This window comes from Trifolium pratense, linkage group LG2, assembly GCF_020283565.1.
Source record: "Trifolium pratense cultivar HEN17-A07 linkage group LG2, ARS_RC_1.1, whole genome shotgun sequence".
Taxonomy (NCBI): Eukaryota; Viridiplantae; Streptophyta; class Magnoliopsida; order Fabales; family Fabaceae; genus Trifolium; species Trifolium pratense.
In genome coordinates this window covers 64,174,602-64,198,357 of record NC_060060.1, presented here as the reverse complement: position 1 = coordinate 64,198,357, position 23,756 = coordinate 64,174,602, and the positions used below count along the sequence as shown (strand labels likewise).

At 34.6% G+C, this 23,756-nt stretch overlaps 3 protein-coding genes and 1 pseudogene across 6 annotated transcripts; 2 read left to right on the top strand and 2 right to left on the bottom strand.

The window, feature by feature from the left end:
- Window positions 1-682: 682 nt before the first annotated feature.
- On the top strand, window positions 683-3,486 carry LOC123911410 (palmitoyl-protein thioesterase 3-like). Of its 3 annotated transcripts, none has more exons than XM_045962817.1 (8): window positions 683-964; window positions 1,043-1,127; window positions 1,607-1,658; window positions 1,749-1,769; window positions 1,871-1,924; window positions 2,361-2,411; window positions 2,525-2,561; window positions 2,980-3,486. In XM_045962817.1, the coding sequence occupies exons 1-8, from the start codon at window positions 880-882 to the stop codon at window positions 3,057-3,059; spliced, it is 465 nt and encodes a 154-aa protein (XP_045818773.1). In that variant the 5' UTR covers window positions 683-879; the 3' UTR covers window positions 3,060-3,486. The 3 variants fall into 3 exon arrangements, with proteins under 3 accessions (XP_045818773.1, XP_045818771.1, XP_045818772.1); XM_045962815.1 differs by having other exon boundaries at window positions 2,525-2,587; XM_045962816.1 differs by lacking the exon at window positions 1,749-1,769 and having other exon boundaries at window positions 2,525-2,587.
- Window positions 3,487-7,476: 3,990 nt separating this feature from the next.
- Window positions 7,477-11,624, bottom strand: LOC123911404 (putative disease resistance protein At3g14460). The gene is given in 2 exon segments (XM_045962807.1): window positions 7,477-11,246; window positions 11,249-11,624. Coding segments are annotated over 2 exon segments (3,819 nt in total). The 5' UTR covers window positions 11,525-11,624; the 3' UTR covers window positions 7,477-7,703.
- Window positions 11,625-12,851: 1,227 nt separating this feature from the next.
- Window positions 12,852-19,086, top strand: LOC123911409 (palmitoyl-protein thioesterase 1-like). Of its 2 annotated transcripts, XM_045962812.1 has the most exons (12): window positions 12,853-13,004; window positions 13,082-13,160; window positions 13,861-13,912; window positions 14,001-14,021; window positions 14,116-14,169; window positions 14,812-14,862; window positions 15,462-15,524; window positions 16,863-16,928; window positions 17,078-17,116; window positions 17,335-17,457; window positions 18,083-18,175; window positions 18,701-19,086. In XM_045962812.1, exons 1-12 carry the CDS (start codon window positions 12,908-12,910, stop codon window positions 18,851-18,853), a joined length of 891 nt encoding a protein of 296 aa, XP_045818768.1. In that variant the 5' UTR covers window positions 12,853-12,907; the 3' UTR covers window positions 18,854-19,086. The 2 variants fall into 2 exon arrangements, with proteins under 2 accessions (XP_045818769.1, XP_045818768.1); XM_045962813.1 differs by lacking the exon at window positions 18,083-18,175 and having other exon boundaries at window positions 12,852-13,004.
- A 476-nt stretch (window positions 19,087-19,562) lies between these two features.
- On the bottom strand, window positions 19,563-23,267 carry LOC123911405 (annotated as a pseudogene).
- Window positions 23,268-23,756: the final 489 nt, after the last annotated feature.

Here is a 23,756-nt window from a genome sequence, read left to right as displayed (position 1 = left end):
TTATTCTTATAAAAAATTAAATTGGGTTTCTCTAAATAATTTGTTTTAGGAAACTCATTAATTACTCCCTCTGGTCTTTTTTATAAGGAACACTTTGAAAATTTTATTTGGTCCTTTTTATAAGAAACACTCTTTAAATTTATTCTTTCTTAAATGCACAATTTCATTTTGTACCCTTATTGAATGAAATCAAATGCTTCATTCAAATGCACTAACATTAATTAGAGAGACATATTCCCCATGTTAGTCCAAGGTTACTTTTGGAATACAATATAAAACTCTAGAATTATTAATGAGAAAATTAGCTTCCTTGGTTCATGTGTTTTTTTCAAAGCGTTCCTTATAAAAAGGATCGGAGGGAGTATTTGATTTCAATGTCTTAGTAATACCCCAGAGATTTTTTTTGTGTAAATCGGGTATCATCTGTGCACAACTGCAGAGTCTAATTCCTCGAGTCTTGTGGGACTCAAATGGATGGCAAACTCTCCCTTAGAGTTTTAACACTGCTGCATGCTCCGACCATGGATCAAACCCAGGACTTTGGTTAAGCTCCCAGGACTTTGAGGACTTTGGTTAAGCTAGAAAAGACTCGCACCATCTAATCAAATGCTAAAAATCTAATGAAAAGCGTACAAGTCCTTCTACCACCACCACCATTAATCCTACTTGACTGTATGAATTTTTTGTTCTTCCTCGTTTACATTTATGAATGAATGATATTCATATCTTCCACCACCACCACCACCACCATTAATCCTACTTGACTGTGTCATTTGATTATGAACTATAACTACCATCATTCATTATACCATCTATATAGTATCAACTCTGCAAACACTCCAACAATGAATTGTGGGAAACAATTCAAATTTGTTACAGATGTTGTTGCTGCGTCTTCTCATCTTCTTCTTCTTCTTTTTCATCTTCCCAATTTCATACTCAATACCATTCATTGTAATTCACGGTATTTTTACTTCTCCTAGCATCATATTTCATAATAATTATGCATGTATGCACGAGAATCATTCTTGTTTGGTTTCAGGAATTGGGAATCAGTGCTCTAGCGACGAACTCAAATCATTCACCGATGAATTGATCACCTACTCTGGTGTTCAAGGATTTTGCATGTATGCTTACTTAACTTAACTACTTTAATTTCATCATCATTTATCAATTAATTTTGTTGACTACTGATTTATACTTGGATTGTGACTACTGTAATTTAGGGTATGTTTGAATGCTGGATTTTGGCGTATACTTGAGATTTAAAAAATAAATTAAAAAATTAAAGAATAAAATGATAAATAAATGATCATATAATGTTTCAATCACACTTAATTCATTCTTAGAAACATTTCATAGCTATTAATTATGTAAGTACAACTCAATTTAGGGTATGTTTGAAAGGACATATGTAGTTAGTAGGGGTCTGGCTTTGAACTTGGGATTTCCCACTTTTCCGCACATAAAGTAAGTCTAGTCACTAGTTTACTTGACAAAAAATTCTTTAATATAGAAAATAAAACCGAAGTATTTCCCTTTCCTGCAAAATCCTCTATTCAAACATTATATTTTGTGACTAATGAAGTTTCGCTATTTTCTTCAGTGAGGTAGGTAATGGAGCATGGGATTCTTGGTTTATGCCATTGCAAAATCAGGTAATTGGCAAGAAGATTTGATGTGTATATGTTATTGCGCCTAATGGAATATTTACTATTAGTGATTTGTTTTGTTTTATATGTTTGCAGGCAGATGTTGTTTGCCAGAAGGTGATAATATTAAGATTCATTCCTGCATTATCATGGTAACATTTCTTTTCTTACGGTACATTTGAATTTAATCTTTTTACTCCTTTAAACACCATGTACAGGTGAAGGAAATGAAAGAATTGAACGAAGGATACAACATTGTTGGCCTTTCCCAGGTAAAACATGAGAATTGGGGTTTTATTTATTTTTTCCATTGATTTTTTTCCTCGCTTTCGGCTTATATCATATATGAATTGTTCTTACAAATATCATTGGATACTAAATGCTAATCATTTCTCTATTAGAAAGAAGTTGAGTTTTACAAAGGTTTTGAATAAATATTAGATGGCGACAACAAACTAGGTAAAAGTAAAACTGTTAAACATGTACATGATTTACATGATTTATGTAAATATTAGATGGGCGTGCACATGATATTTGCACCGTTTGGCGCCGATTTTGAAGTGGTTCAAGGCCATGCACGACTCTTTCTTTTTTCATTCATCGCAAGGATTGTTAAACTACTTAATTACATAATTCATCTCACAATTGCTTCTTTTTATTGTTTTGTTATCTTTTATACTTCATTCTTGAATTTTCGTTGTCCAACAGGGAAATTTAATTGGTCGAGGTGTGGTTGAGTTTTGTGAAGGAGGACCTCCCGTAAGAATCTAATAGTTAATATGGTGTACCGTAGAATAGCATTTTATCCTCTCTAAATACTTATTACCCTTGTCAACTTATTCATGAGATATTCCTTATTATGGTTGAAACAGGTTAAGAACTTTATCTCTTTAGCGGGCCCTCATACTGGTACTGCTTCAGTTCCCCTGTGTGGTGTGAGTATCAATGTTTATTTCCAGCTTGATGCCTTTATTCGCTCTGGGTTATGGTATTGATTTTTGAAATACCACATTCAATAGTATCAATTTACTTAGTGTTGGCAACATGTCATTCTTTAATTGAATCAGTCACCACTTTGATTATTTAATAAGAGTAAGACGATCTGAACAGATACATAGAACAATGATACAGCCGGAATCAGATGCTAATCTTTTGTAACTGCAATGAGATGATATCAGTAGCTGAGATGAGTAGAGTGAAATCAGTAAAAATTATTTGTCATGTAATCAGTGTCCACAAATAGGCAGATCAGTAGAGTGAAATCAATATCAAAATTTTATTTTGCCAAGATCTTCTGTTGTTGAGTGATTTTAATTTGTTTCCACAGACAGGAGTCTTTTGCAAAATTGCAGACAATCTCATCAAGGGAGAGGTTTACAGTACCTATATAGAGAAAGGAAATGTTGATTCATCAAATATGACATGGTGACAAATGATGATTTTATTTTGTGAAAGATCATAACATTTGTACCCACGATGATTGGAAGGATATCCTAAAAATACACATGGGGTGGAGCGAGATTGGAGTTTGTTTATAGTAGTTGATGGAAAAAGGGGATAACATAGGCAACCAAAAATTTTTAGGTGAGAATAGGAAGGATCCTTTTGAAAAAGAATTTTGAGAGGTGATTGATAATTCAACTTTTTGTTTGGTAAAATGTTCAATAGGTAAGTAGCCATTTGTAAAGCATGATGCCAAAAATGCGGCGGTAAAGAAGCATGAATTAGTAAAGTCCGAATCATATTATTAATAGAGCGGATTTTTCGTTCAACTTTTCCATTTTGTGATGAAGTATGAGGACACGAGAAACGAAATGAAATTCCGTTTGCTTGACAAAGTTGTTGAAAATTATGGTTGACATATTCTTTACCATTATCACACTGAAGATTTTTAATTTCCCGATGAAATTGAGTTTTAATATACACTCTTAAATTTTCAAAAGTTGAAAAGACTTGAGATTTGTGTGAAATTGGGAAAGTCCACAAAAAATTCGAATAGTCATCCAAGTATAGCACATAATATTTATGACCGGAAGTACTCAATACGGGAGATGTCCATACATCACTATGTAATATATCAAATGGCATAAAAGTAGAATTATGTGAATCAATAAATGGCATTTTAACATGTTTACCAAGAGGACAAGAATGACAAAATGTTGAATTTAATTTTGAACTTGAAATACAATCAATCAGTTTATTTTTCCTAAGAGAATCTAAAATAGATGCTCCTGGGTGGCCTAGACGGTCATGCCAAATAGAAGTAGATAAAGCTGCAAACTCGGAAGGAAATTTGTTTTTATTTTTGGTTGTGTTGGTGATGGGATATAGCTGGCCTTGACTCTCACATCTCATTAGAACCGTCCCCGTCTGAAAATCCTTCACAGAAAAACCAAACGGATCAAATTCGACAGAAACATGGTTATCGGTTGTAAATTTGAGAACAGAAATTAAATTTTTAATTAATTTCGGTGCATGAAGGACATTTGATAAAACTAGTGGATGGTGAGTTGAAGGTAAGCTAGCATTTCCAAAACCATGAATCGGAACTGAATGACCATTTCCTACGATAATACTATTATTTTTGCTCAAATTAAAATAAGATGAGAGATTACCTTGTGTAGATGTCATGTGAGATGTTGCTCCGGTGTCCATGTACCAAGATGGGTCAGACTGAGCAAGATGCAGAGTGTGAAGAGCAGAGTGTGAAGAGCAGAGTTGAAGGGACAAAGACTCTTATCACTCGGAACAATTCATTGTTAATTTATTTTAAATTCATTGTTGCACGTCCTAATTAATTTATTTATTCAAACGTGTCCACACTTATTAATTAGTAAAATGATTCTAACTCACACGCCTGAACTTCATGTTTGAAAGTGACATGAATGAGCATGACCTGTTTTGATCGATACCTCCTCACACGTTCATTGAGCTACCTTGTACTTGAAGGAATGTCCAAGTGACCAATTGTGCGTGTTTTTTTAGTTCAAACTTGGAACACACAAAGGAATAAGCACACTTAATGTCCCACTTATTTCTCTCATGTTTTAAATGTGAATTTTTTATGTTATATATGTTGTTTTATACATGAAAATATGTCTATATATACCAACCATTTAATCTACAAACCACACATACTTAGCAGTTAGCTTAGCCAAAAAAACCAATATCCCCTCTATTTGAAATATTGTAGTTGTCAACACCTCTTTTCACTAGACTTAACTTACCTCGGCTCCCGGTCAAATTTCAGATTACTAAAGTTCATTTCTCCTAAAAACCGGAGAGTTAATACAAAAGAAACGTTGTTTATAGCATCTTTGTCTTCTAACATCAAATTATCAATGGTAGTAGACAAATTTTCAAAACTCTTCTCTAAGAAGGAGAATCACCATAAGTGTCATCCTCAACCTAATTAATGAAAAGCTATCATCTCCATCACTGCATACTTATGTTTCCAAACACTACATTAACCAATTAGCAGTTTAATTGAAACCTGAATCGGAAAACTTATCGTTGTCATGGTTTCTAACATGTTTTGGCATTTTACCTATCATCCACAAGGCTTTTGGAAAGCTTGTTAAGGACATTGATTATCCAATGAGTCAATGGGATGTTGATTCCATTGAATGGTATCTCAACTACACCATGAATTTGCTAGCGCTTTTGAATTCCATTTCTTCTTCTCTTTCTAATTTTGGCCTTGCAAGGCTTTCTTTGGCTCATGGTTTGACTTTGTTGGAGAAGGAGAAATCACTTTCTTTGGCAAGAAAACATTTGAAAGCAATTAAACTAGCAGGATGTTTTAGCACTAATTTTGGTAAATATTTTCACACGGAAGATCATAAAGCTAAGATTTTTTTTCTGGTAAGGAGTTGATTGTTCATGAGGGTGTAAAGGAAATGAAGAGTATTGGTTTTTGGGTATGTGGAGTTCTCTTATCTTTTTTATATGGTGATTTTAAGTCATATGATGACCTATTCGCAAGTGTACAAATTGCCACGTAGTAATAAAAATGAGTTGTCGATCCACAGGGATTGCGCGACTAAACAAGTATAATAGTGTCTATAAACATCATGCAATAATAAAACATAGATTGGGGATTTGTTTGAGTGATTGATCGGTATGAAAAACGTGCTTTGTAATAAGTGGAAAAGCGAGGTAGAATCATCGGAATCACCTAGTCTATAGCTTAATCACATGCAATCTACCGTATCATATGAAATTACTCAAGTGTTCACAACTGGATCAACAAGTTAGTGAATCGCAATCTCTTGTCAAAATCCACTCTATTCGTTGTCGATACTCCCCCGATCTCTCGGGTGTAAGCTACCTACAATGAATGATATGAAAGCGCGTTGATCGTTCGCTACACTCTATGTTTCAATCTCTCGACCGGAAACACTCGAGTGCTTAATGCAATTCAGTTCATAAATTAAACCAATATTCTCATACGTGACTTAACTCAAAATCATTATAACAGTAATGAAGGATTATAAGGCATTATGTACAGATTTGCATTAAGTAAACACTATAAAAGAGTAAATTCATACAATATAGCAGATTACATTAGATCCATCTACATCCTAAGCTATCCTAGATCCTACCTCCACAAGAAGTCTAGCTCCTCATGTTGCTTCGTTCGCCTCTTCGCTTCAACTTCATGGCGTGTGAATCCATGCTGCTGAGGTGCTTGAAGCTATCCTATGAAGTTCAGGATCCAACTATGAAAGCTCCTAAAACCAGATTGTAGATGAAACAGTAGCAGAATTTCCAACCCAGAACCAGAAAACTGAGATTTCAATATATAGTATACGCAACCACGCCGCGCGCCAGATCTACCACGCCGCGCGTGGTTGCAAATCCTCTGCCCACGCCGCGTGTGTACCTGCCCCACGTCGCGCGTGATGATATCTGAAGGCTCTGATCTGGGACTTTGGCTTATTTGCGCCGCGCGTGATGGTCCCTACGCCCCCAGCGTAGTTCACTTTCTCCATCACGCCGCGCTTGACCATCCTCCACGCCGGGCGTAGTTGAACTTGGCAAAAACACCTCTCTGGTCAGTGAATTACGCCGCGCGTGATGAGGTCCCACGCCGGGCGTAAGTCAAGTAAAAATGGGTCTTCTCTGATGCAGCTCTTCACGCTGCGCGTGGCCTTTCCACGCCCCCAGCGTAGTGTATTTCAGCATTTTCCTCCACATTTTCCTGCTTTCTTAGATAACAAGTAATCATGCTTATGAATATATTTCTCTTGAATTTATTGCTTAAAACCTACTAAAATGCATCTAATGTTGCTAAAATAGGCATGGATTAGAGAGTGTGACGATCTGTCATCACCATACATCGAGCTAAGAAAAATTGTTGGTGGGTTTGATGGTTCACTAGTTGCCACATTTGATTCCAAAATCAGTGAAAAGATAGTAAAGAACAAGCTGAACTTCAACGAGATCGAAGAGATAAATAATTTTGTTTCTCGCCTTGTTGCTGGTGATGAAGTAAGACACTATGCAGGCAAGGAGATGCAGAGAAAGCTGAGTGAGTTAGAGAAATTATTTGGTGATATAAGCAAGGAGGTAAATCATCTATTTGATGATGTAATGAGTCAGAGATCTAAACTAACTGATGGATTTCGACTCAAGAAATAGCAATAATATCCATTGTTTGATTGATTCTTTATGTAAATATCAATAGTTTGTACTTAGTGTTGTTGTAAATGTGTCTTCAGTTGTATAATTTTCAAGTCTTGTTATTAGTAATACTCACTGTAGTAATATAAACCAATAAAAAATGGTTATTGATTAATGCATATGATTAAAATAGAAAGAAAACACATAAATATTTATATGGTACAATAAGATAATGTTAAGCACTTCATTCATCAGAACATGTAATAAGTGCAACAGAATCAGAAAACTAAAATATACACAAAACTAACTGAATAGAAAAGAGTCCCATTTCTATACATTTTTTAGTGACCATAATGACTATAGGCCAGTGCAGCACATGATAACAGAAGCAATAGTTCATCCCCCTTGCTTCTGAATGGCCATGGCTCATATTGTGACTTGGTCATTTATTTGTATGACAGGAATGTGTGCAATTTTGGACCAATGTTCCTTCTTTTTATACCTTTCTTCTAACAATGGGCATTCATTAATGCACAGTAGCTCAAGAAAGTCAGGGAGGTTGTTTTCTGGTAACGACTCAAGATTTTCACAATTTTCAAATAGAAGACATTTCAGCGAGGTCAGCATCATGTTTTCTGGCAATGACTCGAGTCTTGAACAATCATAAAAGGCGAGACTTTTTAGAGAGGAGAGGTGTCGAAGTTTATTTTCTTCAAAGGATTTAATTTCAGAGAGATTCCTTATAGTTAGATAAACCAGGGAAATAGGCAGCACTTGTTCCTTGAGCAACATGTTAACAATATCATCACCTCCGATATGCATTGATGAAAGAGTAGTAAGGCCTTGGAAACCCCACTCTGTTACAGGCTTTGTTATTCTCACAAAATCAACATAAAATGAATCTAAATTGGGAGGTAACAAAGCTCCATTGCAAAATGATAACTTCAAACTTGGAAGATTACGGAGGTACATAAATACAAGAGCGGTGAGGGTGTGCATCCGTTGAGGTAATAATGCAAGTGCCTTGCAACCATCGACATAAAGATATTGGAGGGTTGACAAGCTAAGGGAAGAAGTTTCTGGAATAAAAATAGATTCAAAACTCCTACATTCACAAATGGAAAGATCTTGGAGCATAGGAAAACCATTCAATGGGAAGGAGGTAAGTGTGTCACAACTATTATGTAAATCAAGTTTCACAAGCGATGTGTAATTGCTCCACGTTTTAAGAGGGAGGAATGCTAAGTTGTTACAATCGCGAATACAAAGTGTTTGCAAAGAAGTGGATAGACCATTTGTTGGAAATGAATTGAGAGACCAAAGGCCACAAAGATTCAATTCTCTGAGACAAGTGCTGTTTACAATCATCTCAGGACCAGATTTAAGGATTTGACAACTCCTTATCGTCATATCTTGCAGAAGATATGGAGAATCACTCTCAAGCAATGAGCATTGTATGTGTTTAGTATTGCTTTCAGAATGTAAATCTCTTGCAATAAAAAGTTTTTTAATTGAGGAGAGCCAAGGCTCAGTTGATGGTGTGGCCAGAAGATCACAATCTTTTATTTTGATTTCTTCTATGGAAGGAAGATGACTAGGAAAACACCCTCTCAGTTCAGGACACTTAGATAACTTTAGAGTTTTAAGACGAGGAAAAGGAAATATGTCGTCTTGAAGGGGAAGCCATTCCTTCCAATTTGACATTTCCTTAATTACCAGCTCCTCAAGGGATGAAAAGGGTTGAATGGAAGAGTTGGAACCTCCTCCTACCATTCCATAAAACTCCGGGCCAATTGTCTCCAATGTTGACATACATCTTATACTTAGGTCCTTGAGAAAAGTTAGCTGCCCTAGTGGTGGAAGTGTCACGCAATATGCACAATTATCGATGCGAAGGGACACCATGTTAAAAAATGAAGAATCTCCCAACCAACTAGGAAAACTTGTCCCACCATACAAGTCAATGCTCAACTTCTTCAGGTTTGGTGATGGTTGTAACATATCAAGCACATCTTTATCTTTAAGTGAGTCATCAGTTTCTTTGCCCCACTGTAACGTTAATTCCTCAATATGTTCTTTGCTCTTCAAGTTGGTATCATATGCTTCCACAACATCAATGACATTTTCCAAGTTCTTGATGAATAATTTCCCCCGTAGTTTAGGAAACCTCCCGAGTTCTCTGACACTTAAACCAATATTTTTCTTGCCTACTACAAAAACAGTTAAAGTTTGAAGGTTTTCTAGTTCAACAATTTGCTTTGGCATCTCTGTTATGCTCGTCATATCGACATCAAGGTGACGTAAATTAATTAACTTTCCAATATTTTCTGGAAGTTCTGTGAGATTTGAGCACCCTGATAGAAGCAAGGTTTGCAAGTTATAGAGATTGCACATTGTGTCTGGCAAGCTTTTGATTTTAGTGTGAGAGAGGTCTAGATAGCGCAAATGCACCAAATTGCCAATTGAATCTGGAACCACGGTGATGTTATCATATTTTGATAATGATAAGACCCGCAGCCTTCCAAGTGAGGGTAGAAAATCATTGACCACCTTTATTGATAAGTAACTTTCCCATCCAGAGCCAATAGGTAGGAAGCTTCTTAAGCATTTGAATTTGTTTAAAATCATAAACTTATTGCCTATGTCAAACTCTTCTTGATTATATGACAAATGGCGCACATTTTTAGAGCTGTCGCCACTAAAGTCAAGCCTATAACAACTTTTTCCAGATACAACTGTAGCTAAATCATTAACCAGGTCATGCATGACAAACTTTTGTCCTCTAGAATCATCATGCAATTGTTGAATTAATGATCTAGATAAAAATTCAGCAAAACACTCGTCGCCTACTTCCTCCATAGATTTTCGGTCTTGAGAATGATCAAGGAATCCTTCTGCCATCCACAAGAAAACCAATTGCTTCCTATCAAGTGGATAGTACTTCGGAAAAATGGAACAATAGGAAAAACACCATTTCAACTGAGAGGAAAGATATTGATAACTCAGAAACAATGCAGGCAAAATATTATCATTTGGTAAGTTCCATATTTCACTATTTAGAACTTCAATCCACTCTTTAGTATCTACTTTTGAACGCAATAATCCTCCAAGTGTTTTAGCAGCTATGGGCAATCCACCACATTTTTTCGCAATTTTTCTGCCAATAACTTCTAGGTTTAAGCATTTACTTCCACAAAATTCTTCACTTCCAAATGCATGCTTTGAGAGTAATGACCAACTGTCTTCATCTGATAGAACTTCTAATTTATGAATAGGAAATGTGTGTGCAACAATTGCAACTTTTTCTTGGCGTGTTGTGACAATCACTCTACTTCCACTATTTCCTTTAATCAAGGGAGTTACATGTTCATCCCAATCATTATAATTATCATTCCATAGGTTATCCAACACAATCAAAAATCTTTTGTCTCTCAAATATTTCTTTAGTTCAACTCGAAGAACATCAAGATTATTACTTTCCCATGCCTTTGAAGTGACAGATTCAAGGAGAGTTTTTGTTACTTTCAAAATATTAAAATCCTCAGATACACAAGCCCATGCTTTGAGATCAAAGTGCTCTTGAACTTTATCATCATTGTAAGCAAGCTGTGCAAGTGTTGTTTTTCCGACACCACCCATGCCTAAAATTGCAACAACGCCTATATTGTTATTGCTAGTGCCATTATCTGATAGTAACATGTTCATTACTATCTCTTTGTCATCTTTCCTACCAACCATGACAGGTTCATTGACCATAGAACTTGAAGGTGTTCTATGAGAAACTCGTGCACTTTTAATTTGCAAACCAAGGATATCTTTATGCTGTGCAAAAAGCTGCAGGGTTTCACACATGATCTTCATTTGGGAATTGATCTTTCCAAAGATGTTTTTAAAAGGAGATGAAAGGAAATTCCACACCTGATTAGTCTTGTTTGCAGCTTGTGTATTCTCCACCTTGCAACGTAGAGAATATCGTAGCTGATTTGGTTGAACAAATCCTCGGCATCAAAGACAACATCTTTCAAGTCATCAAGCCATTGTTTGACAGAAGGATTGTTGATCTGCTTCTCCTCAGCATCATCCAGCACAGCCTGAAGAGTGAGCAGTGTTGTTTTTAACTGTCTCAAGAGTGAGACATTGAGCTTGGTGTTTGTGATGTAATCAAGAAATTCTTTTGAAGCAAGTTTCTCAACTAAGGTTTGAACAGTTGCAGAGAGAAAAGCTCCTCCTATCATAGTTGCAGCCATCTTCTATAGTTAAAGCAAGGAAGTTGTATAGGAAATTTGAAGGAAAATGAAAGCTACGAAGATTGAAGGATAATAGTAGTTTGAATGATTAGCAGTGTATAATGAATGAATTTGGAAGAAAACGAATAATAGTTAATGGACAAAAGAAGAGATAAAAAGAAAAAGTTGCACACTCACTTCTATATCTTGAGAAAAAGTTACAACGAATATATGACAAAAAAGTCATAAAGAAAAAATGTTGATTAGAAAAATGTTGATTAAAAATCATTATCCTAAAAAACCATTAGATTTGGTCCAATGGTGAGAGATTTGAGCGTTGGTCTTGCTGCCGTCATACTGCAATGTATGCACCGTTGAATTTGTTGTTTTGTGTGTAATTGCAACATGAAGTTTTAGACTAGCTCAACTCCAATTTTCTTTCAACCGCCCTTTGATATTTTGCCACTTCGGGTTGTGCTTCAATAAACTCAAAAATGAAAAATCTGCTTAACAATATGATTTTTTTATTAAACAATTCTAACTTTTTTAGAGATATTTTTTATAATATTATGAATACATAAATACAAAAACTCATTAAAAAATATGAAAAATATCCACAAGTTAACTTAAAATAGGGACAAAAAATTTTGATCAAAATTTGCTGAATTTTTTTAGATAAAGTAATAATGAAATTTGAAATATTTATAGAGGTTGCAGTCGAGCTATTTAAAAATCAAGTGTAAATTAGAGGACCGAAAAATATGAGTTAGGACCGAGAAATTATAAGTGTGAAATTAAAGTGTTTGGTAAATTTAGTTTTTGTAATTATAAAATGACATAAAATTATATGGTTATTTTATGTGAGTGGTTAGTTATTTTTGTGATTGAGTAATTTTTTTAGTAAAAAAATTAAAATAATAAGGTTAAAAGTGAAATAAAAAGGTAAAAAACTACAAGCTCGAACGCTATTTGAAATGACATCTGAAATGAACAAAAGCTATAATAAGCTGGTAAAAAAAACTTGTTACCAAATACCTCTAATTTTATAAAACAAGCTTATAATCTAGTATAATAAGCTATAAGCTAGCTTATTTGTGTTACCAAGTACTCGCATGAATTAATGTTTGTGCACACTCAAGTCAAGTGTATCTCTTGAAATTGGTAGTAATAAACGAATCATAGAATGAAAAGTGTAAAACTGTAAAAGTCCATCTTCTAGCATTATAGAATGAATTCATAACTACCACTAATCATAACTACCATATTCATATATGCCACCAATCATCCTTCTTGCCAGTGATTTGATTATGAACGATATCTACCATCATTCATTATACCATCTATATATCAACTCTGCAAACACTCCAACAATGAATTGTGGAAAAGAATTCAAGTTTGTTACGGATGATGTTGCTGCTGCGTCTTCATCCTCTTTCTTTTCTCATCTTCTTCTTCTTCATCTTCCCAATTTCATATTCAGTACCATTCATTGTCATTCACGGTATTTTTACTTCTCCATTTTCACTATAGCATCATATTTCATAATTATACATGTGAATGATTCTTGTTGGGTTGCAGGAATTGGGAATCAGTGCTCTGGTGTCAAATCATTCACCGAGGAATTGATCACCTACTCTGGTGTTCAAGGATTTTGCGTGTATGCTTACTTAACTACTTTTGTTTTGTTTTATTTAAGGGTGATGCTAAACGGTGCCCCGAAATATTTAATGGTCATGTTAAACAGTGTCCCGAGACACTTGTTAAGCATACCAAAAATAGAAATAAAATATAAAATTAATGCTAATAAAATAACTTTTTATATTTTCGATTCATTGAATACACCAGTTCTAAGATAGAATTTCTTTATTTATATGTTTCACCGGTGCTCCGGGTCATTGTTTTTCATCGATTCATGTTAGTATTTGTTAAAATTTTTTACTTGGATTGTGGCTACTGTAACTTAAGGTATATGTTTGAATGGTGGATTTTGGAGGTTTAAGTCTATTTTTTGGCTTATACTTGAGATTTAAAAAAAAATAAAAAAATTGATGAATAAAATGATAAATAAATGATCATATAAAGTTTCAACCACACTTCATTCTTAGAAATATTTCATAGCGCTATCATATCATGTAATTACAACTCAGTTGGTAGCTGCAAAGACATAAGTAGGGGTCTGGCTTTGAACCCGGAATTTCTCACTTCTCCGAGTCTAGCCACTAGCTTGCTACTTGACAAAAAAAAAACAATGAAATTTTTTATAGCTTCTTTAATATAGAAAATAAAATAAAGTCTTTCCCATTCCTCCATTCAAACATTACTTTTTGTGACTAATGAAGTTTCTCTATTTTCATCAGTGAGGTAGGCAATGGAACATCGGATTCATGGTTTATGCCTATGCTAAAGCAGGTAATCGGGCAGAAGATTTTATGTGTGTATATTATTTCCTAATGGAATATTTACTGTTAGTGATTTGTTTTGTTTTATATGTTTGCAGGCAGATATTGTTTGCCACAAGGTGATAATGAGATTCCTGTATTATCGTGGTAACATTTCTTTTCTTACCGTGCATTTGAATTTAATCTTTTTACTCTTTTAAACACCATGTACAGGTGAAAAAAATGAAAGAATTGAAGGGAGGATACAACATTGTTGGCATCTCCCAGGTAAAACATGAGAATTGGGATTTGATTTTTTTCCTTTCTTTCGGCTTATATGAATTGTTCTTACGAATATCAATGGATGCTAAATGCTAATCATTTCTCTATCAGAAAGAAGTTCATTTTTACAAAGGTTTTAAAAATTATTAGACGGCGAAAACAAAAACTATGTTCATTTGTGGTTAGGATTATGCTTGATATAATTCTACCGTGTTTCTACTTATCATAGGATTTAGGTTTTTGAAAATATGTTGTTCATTGCCATCTGTAAAGGTTTGCGGAAGTATTTGATGAAAATTACATCTATACTTTCCCTTTCTTTATGCATCTATTAAGCATGATTTTCCAGGAAGTTGCAACGGTTTGTTGAAAATTCCATATCATTTATGTAATTACTTATTTTACTCATAAGAGGGATCGACGTAATATTGGGGCAGATGACTTGACACCGCTTGCACGGCCTTGTGCATGATATCTGCACTGTTTGCCGCCGATTTTGATGTGGTTCAAGGCCATGCACCACTCTTTCCGTATTCATTCGTTGCAAGGATGGTTAAACTACATATTTACATAATTTATATCACAATTGCTTCTTTTTATAGTTTTGTTATTTTTATACTTTATTCTTGAATTTCCGTTGTCCAACAGGGAACTTTAATTGGTCGAGGTGTGGTAGAGTTTTGTGATGGAGGACCTCCCGTAAGAATCTAATTTTACAAGTGCAATTTTTTTTATAATAATTAATATTGGGTTGTCTATATGTTTCTACATAGTACGTGGCAAGCCTGAAGAATAATGTTTTCCATGAAATGTTAATGAGAAGTCTTGTCCATAATTGAGAATTAGGGGAGTTGATAATCCATTGTTTCATATTCATGTGCATATATTTTCCATAAACCAAACATTGACTTCTCAGTTCTCATCAATTGTTGAGATTCCATACTTTTTCGTCTAAAATGAGCTCACTTCGACGGAACCAAATTCTGAAGTGTTATCTTTGTTTCACCGTATGTTGTGTTTTTAAACAATAGGGTGTAGAATAACATTTTGTTTTCAACTCTATAGCTGTCTTTCATTACTTTATTCTCATTATAGTGGAGAAATGAGAATGCAATTCACGTGCTTTAAAGAAATATTGATTAAGTTCCTTCTTGTTCTGCTTATCTTTCTTGCTTCTGTGTAATTCATTTCTCTCTTCAATGTTTGTATTATTGTTCTTCTGTGTATTTTTGCTTCTCTATATACTTACTCTTGTCAACTTATTCATGAGATATTCTTCCTTATTATTGTTTAAACAGGTTAAAAACTTTGTCTCTTTAGGGGGGCCTCATGCTGGTATTGCTTCAGTTCCCCTGTGTGGTGTGAGTATCATTATTTCTACCCAGCTTGACGCCTTTATTCTTTCTGTGTTATGGTAGATTTTTGAAATACCACATTCAATAGTATCAATTTACTTGGTGTTGGCACCATACCATTCTTTAATTGAATTGATTATTTAATAAGATAGTCTGAACAGATACGTAAACTTAATACTTAACTGCAATGGGATAATATTTGTAGCCGAGATGAGTACATATAAGGATGAGTGTATTAACGAAAATAAGATCCTAGCAATTAAAGAGGCCTGATTCTTTCTTGTCTCACTTTCCTCCACTTCGGTTTTCTTTCCCACGTGCTTCCAACACTGTAGCTGTCATATTTGCAATTGCAACAAGTCGTTAAGTCACATGTCCCTCCTTACAGTGAGACTCTAATCCCCTAGGGCACCCCATTCTTTTCCCAAAAATAGACCTTGGTCATCTCTACTCATCTTAGGGAACCTAACGGTAAAATATTCATAATTGCTTAATTAATTTTGGTCCTTGACGGGTAGAGACTAGGAGGAAGTGGTATCGAAAAGTGTGTTTTTCAACATAACAAGACCAAATATGTTTGTGTTTAGTTTTTGTTAGTAGTTGAGGTGATGGTGTTAGTTTAGAATGTATTTGAATAGTGTAGAAGACTTTAGTTAATAGTTGGAATATAGTAGCAAGTAGTGTGAGAGATAGTATTGGAGTAGTTAGTAACATGAAACAAGAGGTAACACATTAGTAATCAACTTGTTATAGGAGGAGAGAGTAATAGTATGATGAAGCCTCTATATGTTATTCTAGATAATTTATTCTAGATATTTCATGATATTTCCTAATAGAAATCTAGTAATGGTTTATTCTACTAGCTACCCAAGCATTCTAGTAATGGTTTATTCTACAAGTTACTAATGTATTGTAGAAGATTCTAGAAATATGCATCATATTTCAACAATTTCACATCATTGATAGTATAGGGTATAGGGAACCAATAATCAAGCATATTTTATTTTCTTAAATAATCAAGCATATTTCATATCATTGACAGTACAACGTGAAATCATTTTTGAAGTTTTTATTTTAATTCTCTTGTAGAGAGTATCAGATAAAATTATAAAACTCATTTATGTGTCTCTCTTCAACTTTTTGGTGCGCTGTACTATTTAGATATTGCCATGTGCTATGGTTATTTGCGAAATATTGCAGCATTTACTATAATGTGGTGTCCCTAAAATTTATTGTCATTTAATCTGTGTCCACAAATAGGCACATCAGTAGAGTGAAATCTATATCAAAATTTTATTTTGCTGAGTTCTTCCATTGTTGAGTGATTTTAATTTGTTTCTACAGAAAGAAGTCTTTTGCAAACTTGCAGATGATCTCATCAAGGGACCGATTTACAGTACCTTTATTCAAGTATTTATCTACCTTCTATTTATTTTCTCTTTGTCTGATCTTGTATAACATATTTACTTTGCCCATAATTTATTATCTCGTTACTTTGTCACTCATTATTTTTTGCTCACTTTACCGTCTCTAACATACCTCAATTCAAAAAACTGCAGGAACATTTGGCTCCTAGTGGATATCTTAAATTACCAAATGTGAGTATAAATTCTCTTAACAAGTAGAAATTTAGTAATGAAATGTAACTTATTTGTGGTTGTTTTATCTAGTTACCAATTTTAGGAGTCCATGGTTAGCCTGTTTTCTTACACTCGACTATCCAGTTATATATGATATTCTGTACCCATTTATCATAGCTGTTTGTTTCTGTAAAATTTGTTCAAAACCTTCACATTAAAACCAATTTTGATTTCAGGCCATACCTCAATATTTGGAGAGCAGTAGGTTCCTCCCTAAGCTTAACAATGAAAAACCTGGTCAGAGGAATTCCACTTACAAGGAAAGATTTAGTAGCTTAGAGAATTTGGTACTTATCATGGTAAGTCCTAAAAAATTAACTTTCTTTGATATGTTACGAATATTTAATGCTCACTTCATGAGAGAAACTTGTTTATTTGTTGTCTTATTGTTGGAACAAGTGTGAAACTTGTAGATGAAAACTTGGTATAGAAATGAACACAATAAGAACAACTATGTGTGAATTGAAAAAAGCTTCAATTAGTCCCACATTGGTTGGAACACACACATAAGTAGTGTTTATATATTGAAAGGTCACTACTTGGGGTACGCCCCAAGGGGTACCCAGTTTTGTAAACGAGGTAGACCGCACACAATGTTGAATATCACACGCGTGCCGCCGCCCGGCCGGGCCGGGCTTGGGCTTGGTGATACTTCGAGTTGATATTCGTATATCAATACTAGACTGGTTCGTAACCATCGAAGGTGTTTTTCTGCCTGTTTCTAACGGTATATTATTGAATTGACTGTTTTATCCTGGGGACTTCGCGGTTGATAGTCTAGCACAAATTTGGTTAGTGCCGTGAAACGTCTTAAAGAGAGCGTATCGAACCGCGACTCGGACAGGAACTTCTCCTTGCCTAATTTAATTTTAAAAATCGATTTTTTATAAACTGGGAAATAACACTTATGTTATACTCCAACAGTTTGAGAACGACACAGCTTTAATACCAAAAGAAACATCCTGGTTTGGTTATTATCCAGATCGCCACTTCAAGCCAGTTTTACCACCGCAAAAGGTATTCTTTTAATTTGACATGTCTATGATATTTTCTGTCTACATGATGCCTCCTTAAACTTCTATTGTCTATTTATATGTCATTACCAATTCAACATTTTCAATGTCAAAGAAGTTTTAGTTTTCAAAAATAAAATCTTGAAATAACCATTTTAGACAGAGATGTCTGAAACACTTGTTTGAAATTCCTGGCATTATTAGCTTAGCTCTTACTTGATAGCTTCACATCAATGCACTGTAATGCCTTAGAGGACCATTATGGTTTGACCGTCGGAACAACCATTTTAGACAGAGATGTCTGAAACACTTGTTTGAAATTCCTGACATTATTAGCTTAGCTCTTACTTGATAGCTTCACATCAATGCACTATAATGCCTTAGAGGACCATTATGGTTTGACCGTCGGAACAAAATCAGCATCAACGCATTACTTCATTGAATGTTTTGTGGTGCATGGTTTCTTGTAGTAATAGACCACTTGATAGCTTAGCTGTATTTTTGCTTACGACCTTAATCTGCTTTGCAGACAAAACTTTACACTGAAGACTGGATTGGCTTAAGAGCTTTAGACGAAGCTGGCCGTGTCCATTTCATTAGCGTTCCAGGACAACATGCGGAAATAACCGAAGCAGTTATCAAGAAACATGTAGTACCATATTTGAACGGCCAAAAATCATGATGTACATTGTTGATGTATGTGTTCAACAGTTCAAGTGTCAGCTGATACTTTATTAATATTGATTCTATTATTGATGTATGTTGTTGGTCTATGTGTTCTTCTGATACTCATATCTATTCATTGTTGGAATGTATTGCTAAAAATTATTAGATGTAATATGTTGTTAAAATGTATAAGTAATGTTATTAAGTGGTGTAATATGTTGTTAAAATGTATAAGAGTAATGTTATTAAGTGGTGTTTGTTGTTAAAAACTTTACATACCTGAATTGTTCCACTACCACTTTTACACAAATTTCACTGAGATTCCATGTTTAAAGTGGTTCAAGTTATCATGTTTACACGGTTGACCCTGAAGTTCATGTTCCTAGTTCATGTAAAAGTGTCAAAATCGTTGCTATTCCTTTCAAATATAACCCTTGTATTTCAGACAATAGTCTTGGTCTTAGATTAACATGGAACTTGCTTGAATCTGGAGAAAGCAATGAAGGAAGCAAAACTAGAGATATTATTTTATGTTATTTTTCAAAAGGTAAAATATAGCTTTAAACAATTTGAATGCATCAATTTTAAGTAAAAAAATTATGTATTTGCTTCCTTAACAATAACAACCGTCTTCGACACTCTAGTACTCCAGAGTAAAAATTTTATAGAGTGAAATTTTTATTTTTAGTAACAAATATAAAAAAAAAAAAAAAGAACTTGCACATTTATTTATGGATACATATCATTATCCTAAAAGTTGTGCTATAAAAACTGAATGTGACTCTTTCCAAGTGTAGCAATCTAGTTGAGATAACCTTATTTAATCATCTTTCAATCTCCAATTGAAATTCTTGTTTTGGTATTAACCATGTAATTTCTAGGAGAATGAGCTTCAATAATAAATGATTGTATTACTAATAAACGAAGGGCATGACACTAGTTAAGGATATCATTCTTTAGAGTATCCACAATGGATAAATGATTGCAAAATGGTAACTTCAAACTTGGAAGATTACGGAGGTACATAAATACAAGAGCGGTGAGGGTGTCCATCCGTTGAGGTAATAATGCAAGTGCCTTGCAACCATCGACATAAAGATATTGGAGGGTTGACAAGCTAAGGGAAGAAGTTTCTGAAATAAAAATAGATTCAAAACTCCTACATTCACAAATGGAAAGATCTTGGAGCATAGGAAAACCATTCGATGGGAAGGAGTTAAGTGTGTCACAACTATTATGTAAATCAAGTTTCACAAGTGATGTGTAATTGCTCCACGTTTTAAGAGGGAGGAATGCTAAGTTGTTACAATCGCGGATACAAAGTGTTTGCAAAGAAGTGGGTAGACCATTTGTTGGAAATGAATTGAGAGACCGAAGGCCACAAAGATTCAATTCTCTGAGACAAGTGCTGTTTACAATCATCTCAGGAACAGCTTTAAGGATTTGACAACTCCTTATCGTCATATCTTGCAGAAGATATGGAGAATCACTCTCAAGCAATGAGCATTGGATCTGTTTAGTATTGGTTTCAGAATGTAAATCTCTTGCAATAAAAAGTTTTTTAATTGAGGAGAGCCAAGGCTCAGTTGATGGTGTGGCCAGAAGATCACAATCTTTTATTTTGATTTCTTCTATGGAAGGAAGATGGCTAGGAAAACACCCTCTCAGTTCAGGACACTTAGATAACTTTAGAGTTTTAAGACGAGGAAAAGGAAATATGTCGTCTTGAAGGGGAAGCCATTCCTTCCAATTTGACATTTCCTTAATTACCAGCTCCTCAAGGGATGAAAATGGTTGAATGGAAGAGTTGGAACCTCCTCCTACCATTCCATAAAACTCCGGGCCAATTGTCTCCAATGTTGACATACATCTTATACTTAGGTCCTTGAGAGAAGGTAGCTGCCCTAGTGGTGGAAGTGTCATGCAATATGCACAATTATCGATGCGAAGGGACACCATGTTAAAAAATGAAGAATCTCCCAACCAACTAGGAAAACTTGTCCCACCATACAAGTCAATGCTCAACTTCTTCAGGTTTGGTGATGGTTGTAACATATCAAGCACATCTTTATCTTTAAGTGAGTCATCAGTTTCTTTGCCCCACTGTAACGTTAATTCCTCAATATGTTCTTTGCTCTTCAAGTTGGTATCATATGCTTCCACAACATCAATGACATTTTCCAAGTTCTTGATGAATAACTTCCCTCGTAGTTTAGGAAACCTCCCGAGTTCTCTGACACTTAAACCAATATTTTTCTTGCCTACTACAAAAACAGTTAAAGTTTGAAGGTTTTCTAGTTCAACAATTTGCTTTGGCATCTCTATTATGCTTGTCATATCGACATCAAGGTGACGTAAATTAATTAACTTTCCAATATGTACTGGAAGTTCTGTGAGATTTGAGCACCCTGATAGAAGCAAGGTTTGCAAGTTGTAGAGATTGCACATTGTATCTGGCAAGCTTTTGATTTTAGTGTGAGAGAGGTCTCGATAGCGCAAATGCACCAAATTGCCAATTGAATCTGGAAGCACGGTGATGTTATCATATTTTGATAAGTAACTAAAGTCATTCCAAGTGAGGGTAGAAAATCATTGACCACCTTTATTGATAAGTAACTTTCCCATCCAGAGCCAATGGGTAGGAAGCTTCTTAAGCATTTGAATTTGTTTAAAATCATAAACTTATTGCCTATGTCAAACTCTTCTTGATTATATGACAAGTGGCGCACATTTTTAGAGCTGTCGCCACTAAAGTCAAGCCTATAACAACTTTTTCCAGATACAACTGTAGCTAAATCATTAACCAGGTCATGCATGACAAACTTTTGTCCTCTAGAATCATCATGCAATTGTTGAATTAATGATCTAGATAAAAATTCAGCAAAACACTCGTCGCCTACTTCCTCCATAGATTTTTGGTCTTGAGAATGATCAAGGAATCATTCTGCCATCCACAAGAAAACCAATTGCTTCCTATCAAGTGGATAGTACTTCGGAAAAATGGAACAATAGGAAAAACACCTTTTCAACTGAGAGGAAAGATATTGATAACTCAGAAACAATGCAGGCAAAATATTATCATTTGGTAAGTTCCATATTTCACTATTTAGAACTTCAATCCACTCTTTAGTATCTACTTTTGAACGCAATAGTCCTCCAAGTGTTTTAGCAGCTATGGGCAATCCACCACATTTTTTCGCAATTTTTCTGCCAATAACTTCTAGGTTTAAGCATTTACTTCCACAAAATTCATCACTTCCAAATGCATGCTTTGAGAGTAATGACCAACTGTCTTCATCTGATAGCTAGAACTTCTAATTTATGAATAGGAAATGTGTGTGCAACAATTGCAACTTTTTCTTGGCGTGTTGTGACAATCACTCTACTTCCACTATTTCCTTTAATCAAGGGAGTTACAAGTTCATCCCAATCATTATAATTGTCATTCCATAGGTCATCCAACACAATCAAAAATCTTTTGTCTCTCAAATATTTCTTTAGTTCAACTCGAAGAACATCAAGGTTATTACTTTCCCATGCCTTTGAAGTGACAGATTCAATGAGAGTTTTGGTTACTTTCAAAATATCAAAATCCTCAGATACACAAGCCCATGCTTTGAGATCAAAGTGCTCTTGAACTTTATCATCATTGTAAGCAAGCTGTGCAAGTGTTGTTTTTCCGACACCACCCATGCCTAAAATTGCAACAACGCCTATATTGTTATTGCTAGTGCCATTATCTGATAGCAACATGTTCATCACTATCTCTTTGTCATCTTTCCTACCAACCATGACAGATTCATTGACCATAGAACTTGAAGGTGTTCTATGAGAAACTCTTGCACTTTTAATTTGCAAACCAAGGATATCTTTATGATGTGCAAAAAGCTGCAGGGTTTCACACATGATCTTCATTTGGGAATTGATCTCTCCATAGATGTTCTTAAAAGGAGATGAAAGGAAATTCCACACCTGATTAGTCTTGTTTGCAGCTTGTGTATTCTCCACCTTGCATCGCAGAGAATCGTAGCTGATTTGGTTGAGCAAATCCTCGGCATCAAAGACAGCATCTTTCAAGTCATCAAGCCATTGTTTGACAGAAGGATTGTTGATCTGCTTCTCCTCAGCATCATCTAGCACAGCCTGAAGAGTGAGCAGTGTTGTTTTTAACTGTCTCAAGAGTGAGACATTGAGCTTGGTGTTTGTGATGTAATCAAGAAATTCTTTTGAAGCAAGTTTCTCAACTAAGGTTTGAATAGTTGCAGATAGAAAAGCTCCTCCTATCATAGTTGCAGCCATCTTCTATAGTTAAAGCAAGGAAGTTGTATAGGAAATTTGAAGGAAAATGAAAGCTATGAAGATTGAAGGATAATAGTAGTTTGAATGATTAGCAGTGTATAATGAATGAATTTGGAAGAAAACGAATAATAGTTAATGGACAAAAGAAGAGATAAAAAGAAAAAGTTGCACACTCACTTCTATATCTTGAGAAAAAGTTACAACGAATATATGACAAAAAAGTCATAAAGAAAAAAAGTTGATTAGAAAAATGTTGATTAAAAATCATTATCCTAAAAAACCATTAGGTTTAGTCCAATGGTGAGAGATTTGAGCGTTGGTCTCTTCTGCCATAATACTGCAATGTATGCACAGTTGAATTTGTTGTTTTGTGTGTAATTGCAACATGAAGTTTTAGACCATATATTATTATTGTTATTATTATTATTATTAGGGTCATGTTAACTTGGGCCCATTTTTTGTCAAGGATATAATTCTATTTATTATTATTTTATCATTATTTTATTATTGTTTAAAGCATTGTAGGACAGTTAGATTTCTGATGTGTTACATTATCCAAAGGTTCTTATTCATGGCCAAAGAATTTCTATTACATTAAATGACACAAGAAATCTGGGTTG

What these genes read in the sequence shown, in the direction of transcription:
- LOC123911410 (XM_045962815.1), top strand. Translation starts at nt 880, where the DNA reads ATGTTGTTGCTGCGTCTTCTCATCTTCTTCTTCTTCTTTTTCATCTTC. An exon ending in TTATGCCATTGCAAAATCAG is followed by an intron (nt 1,659 to 1,748) that starts GTAATTGGCAAG and finishes ATATGTTTGCAG; the next exon opens with GCAGATGTTGTTTGCCAGAA. An exon ending in CTTCAGTTCCCCTGTGTGGT is followed by an intron (nt 2,588 to 2,979) that starts GTGAGTATCAAT and finishes TTGTTTCCACAG; the next exon opens with ACAGGAGTCTTTTGCAAAAT.
- LOC123911409 (XM_045962812.1), top strand. Translation starts at nt 12,908, where the DNA reads ATGATGTTGCTGCTGCGTCTTCATCCTCTTTCTTTTCTCATCTTCTTC. An exon ending in ACCATTCATTGTCATTCACG is followed by an intron (nt 13,005 to 13,081) that starts GTATTTTTACTT and finishes GTTGGGTTGCAG; the next exon opens with GAATTGGGAATCAGTGCTCT. An exon ending in AGAATTTGGTACTTATCATG is followed by an intron (nt 17,458 to 18,082) that starts GTAAGTCCTAAA and finishes ATACTCCAACAG; the next exon opens with TTTGAGAACGACACAGCTTT.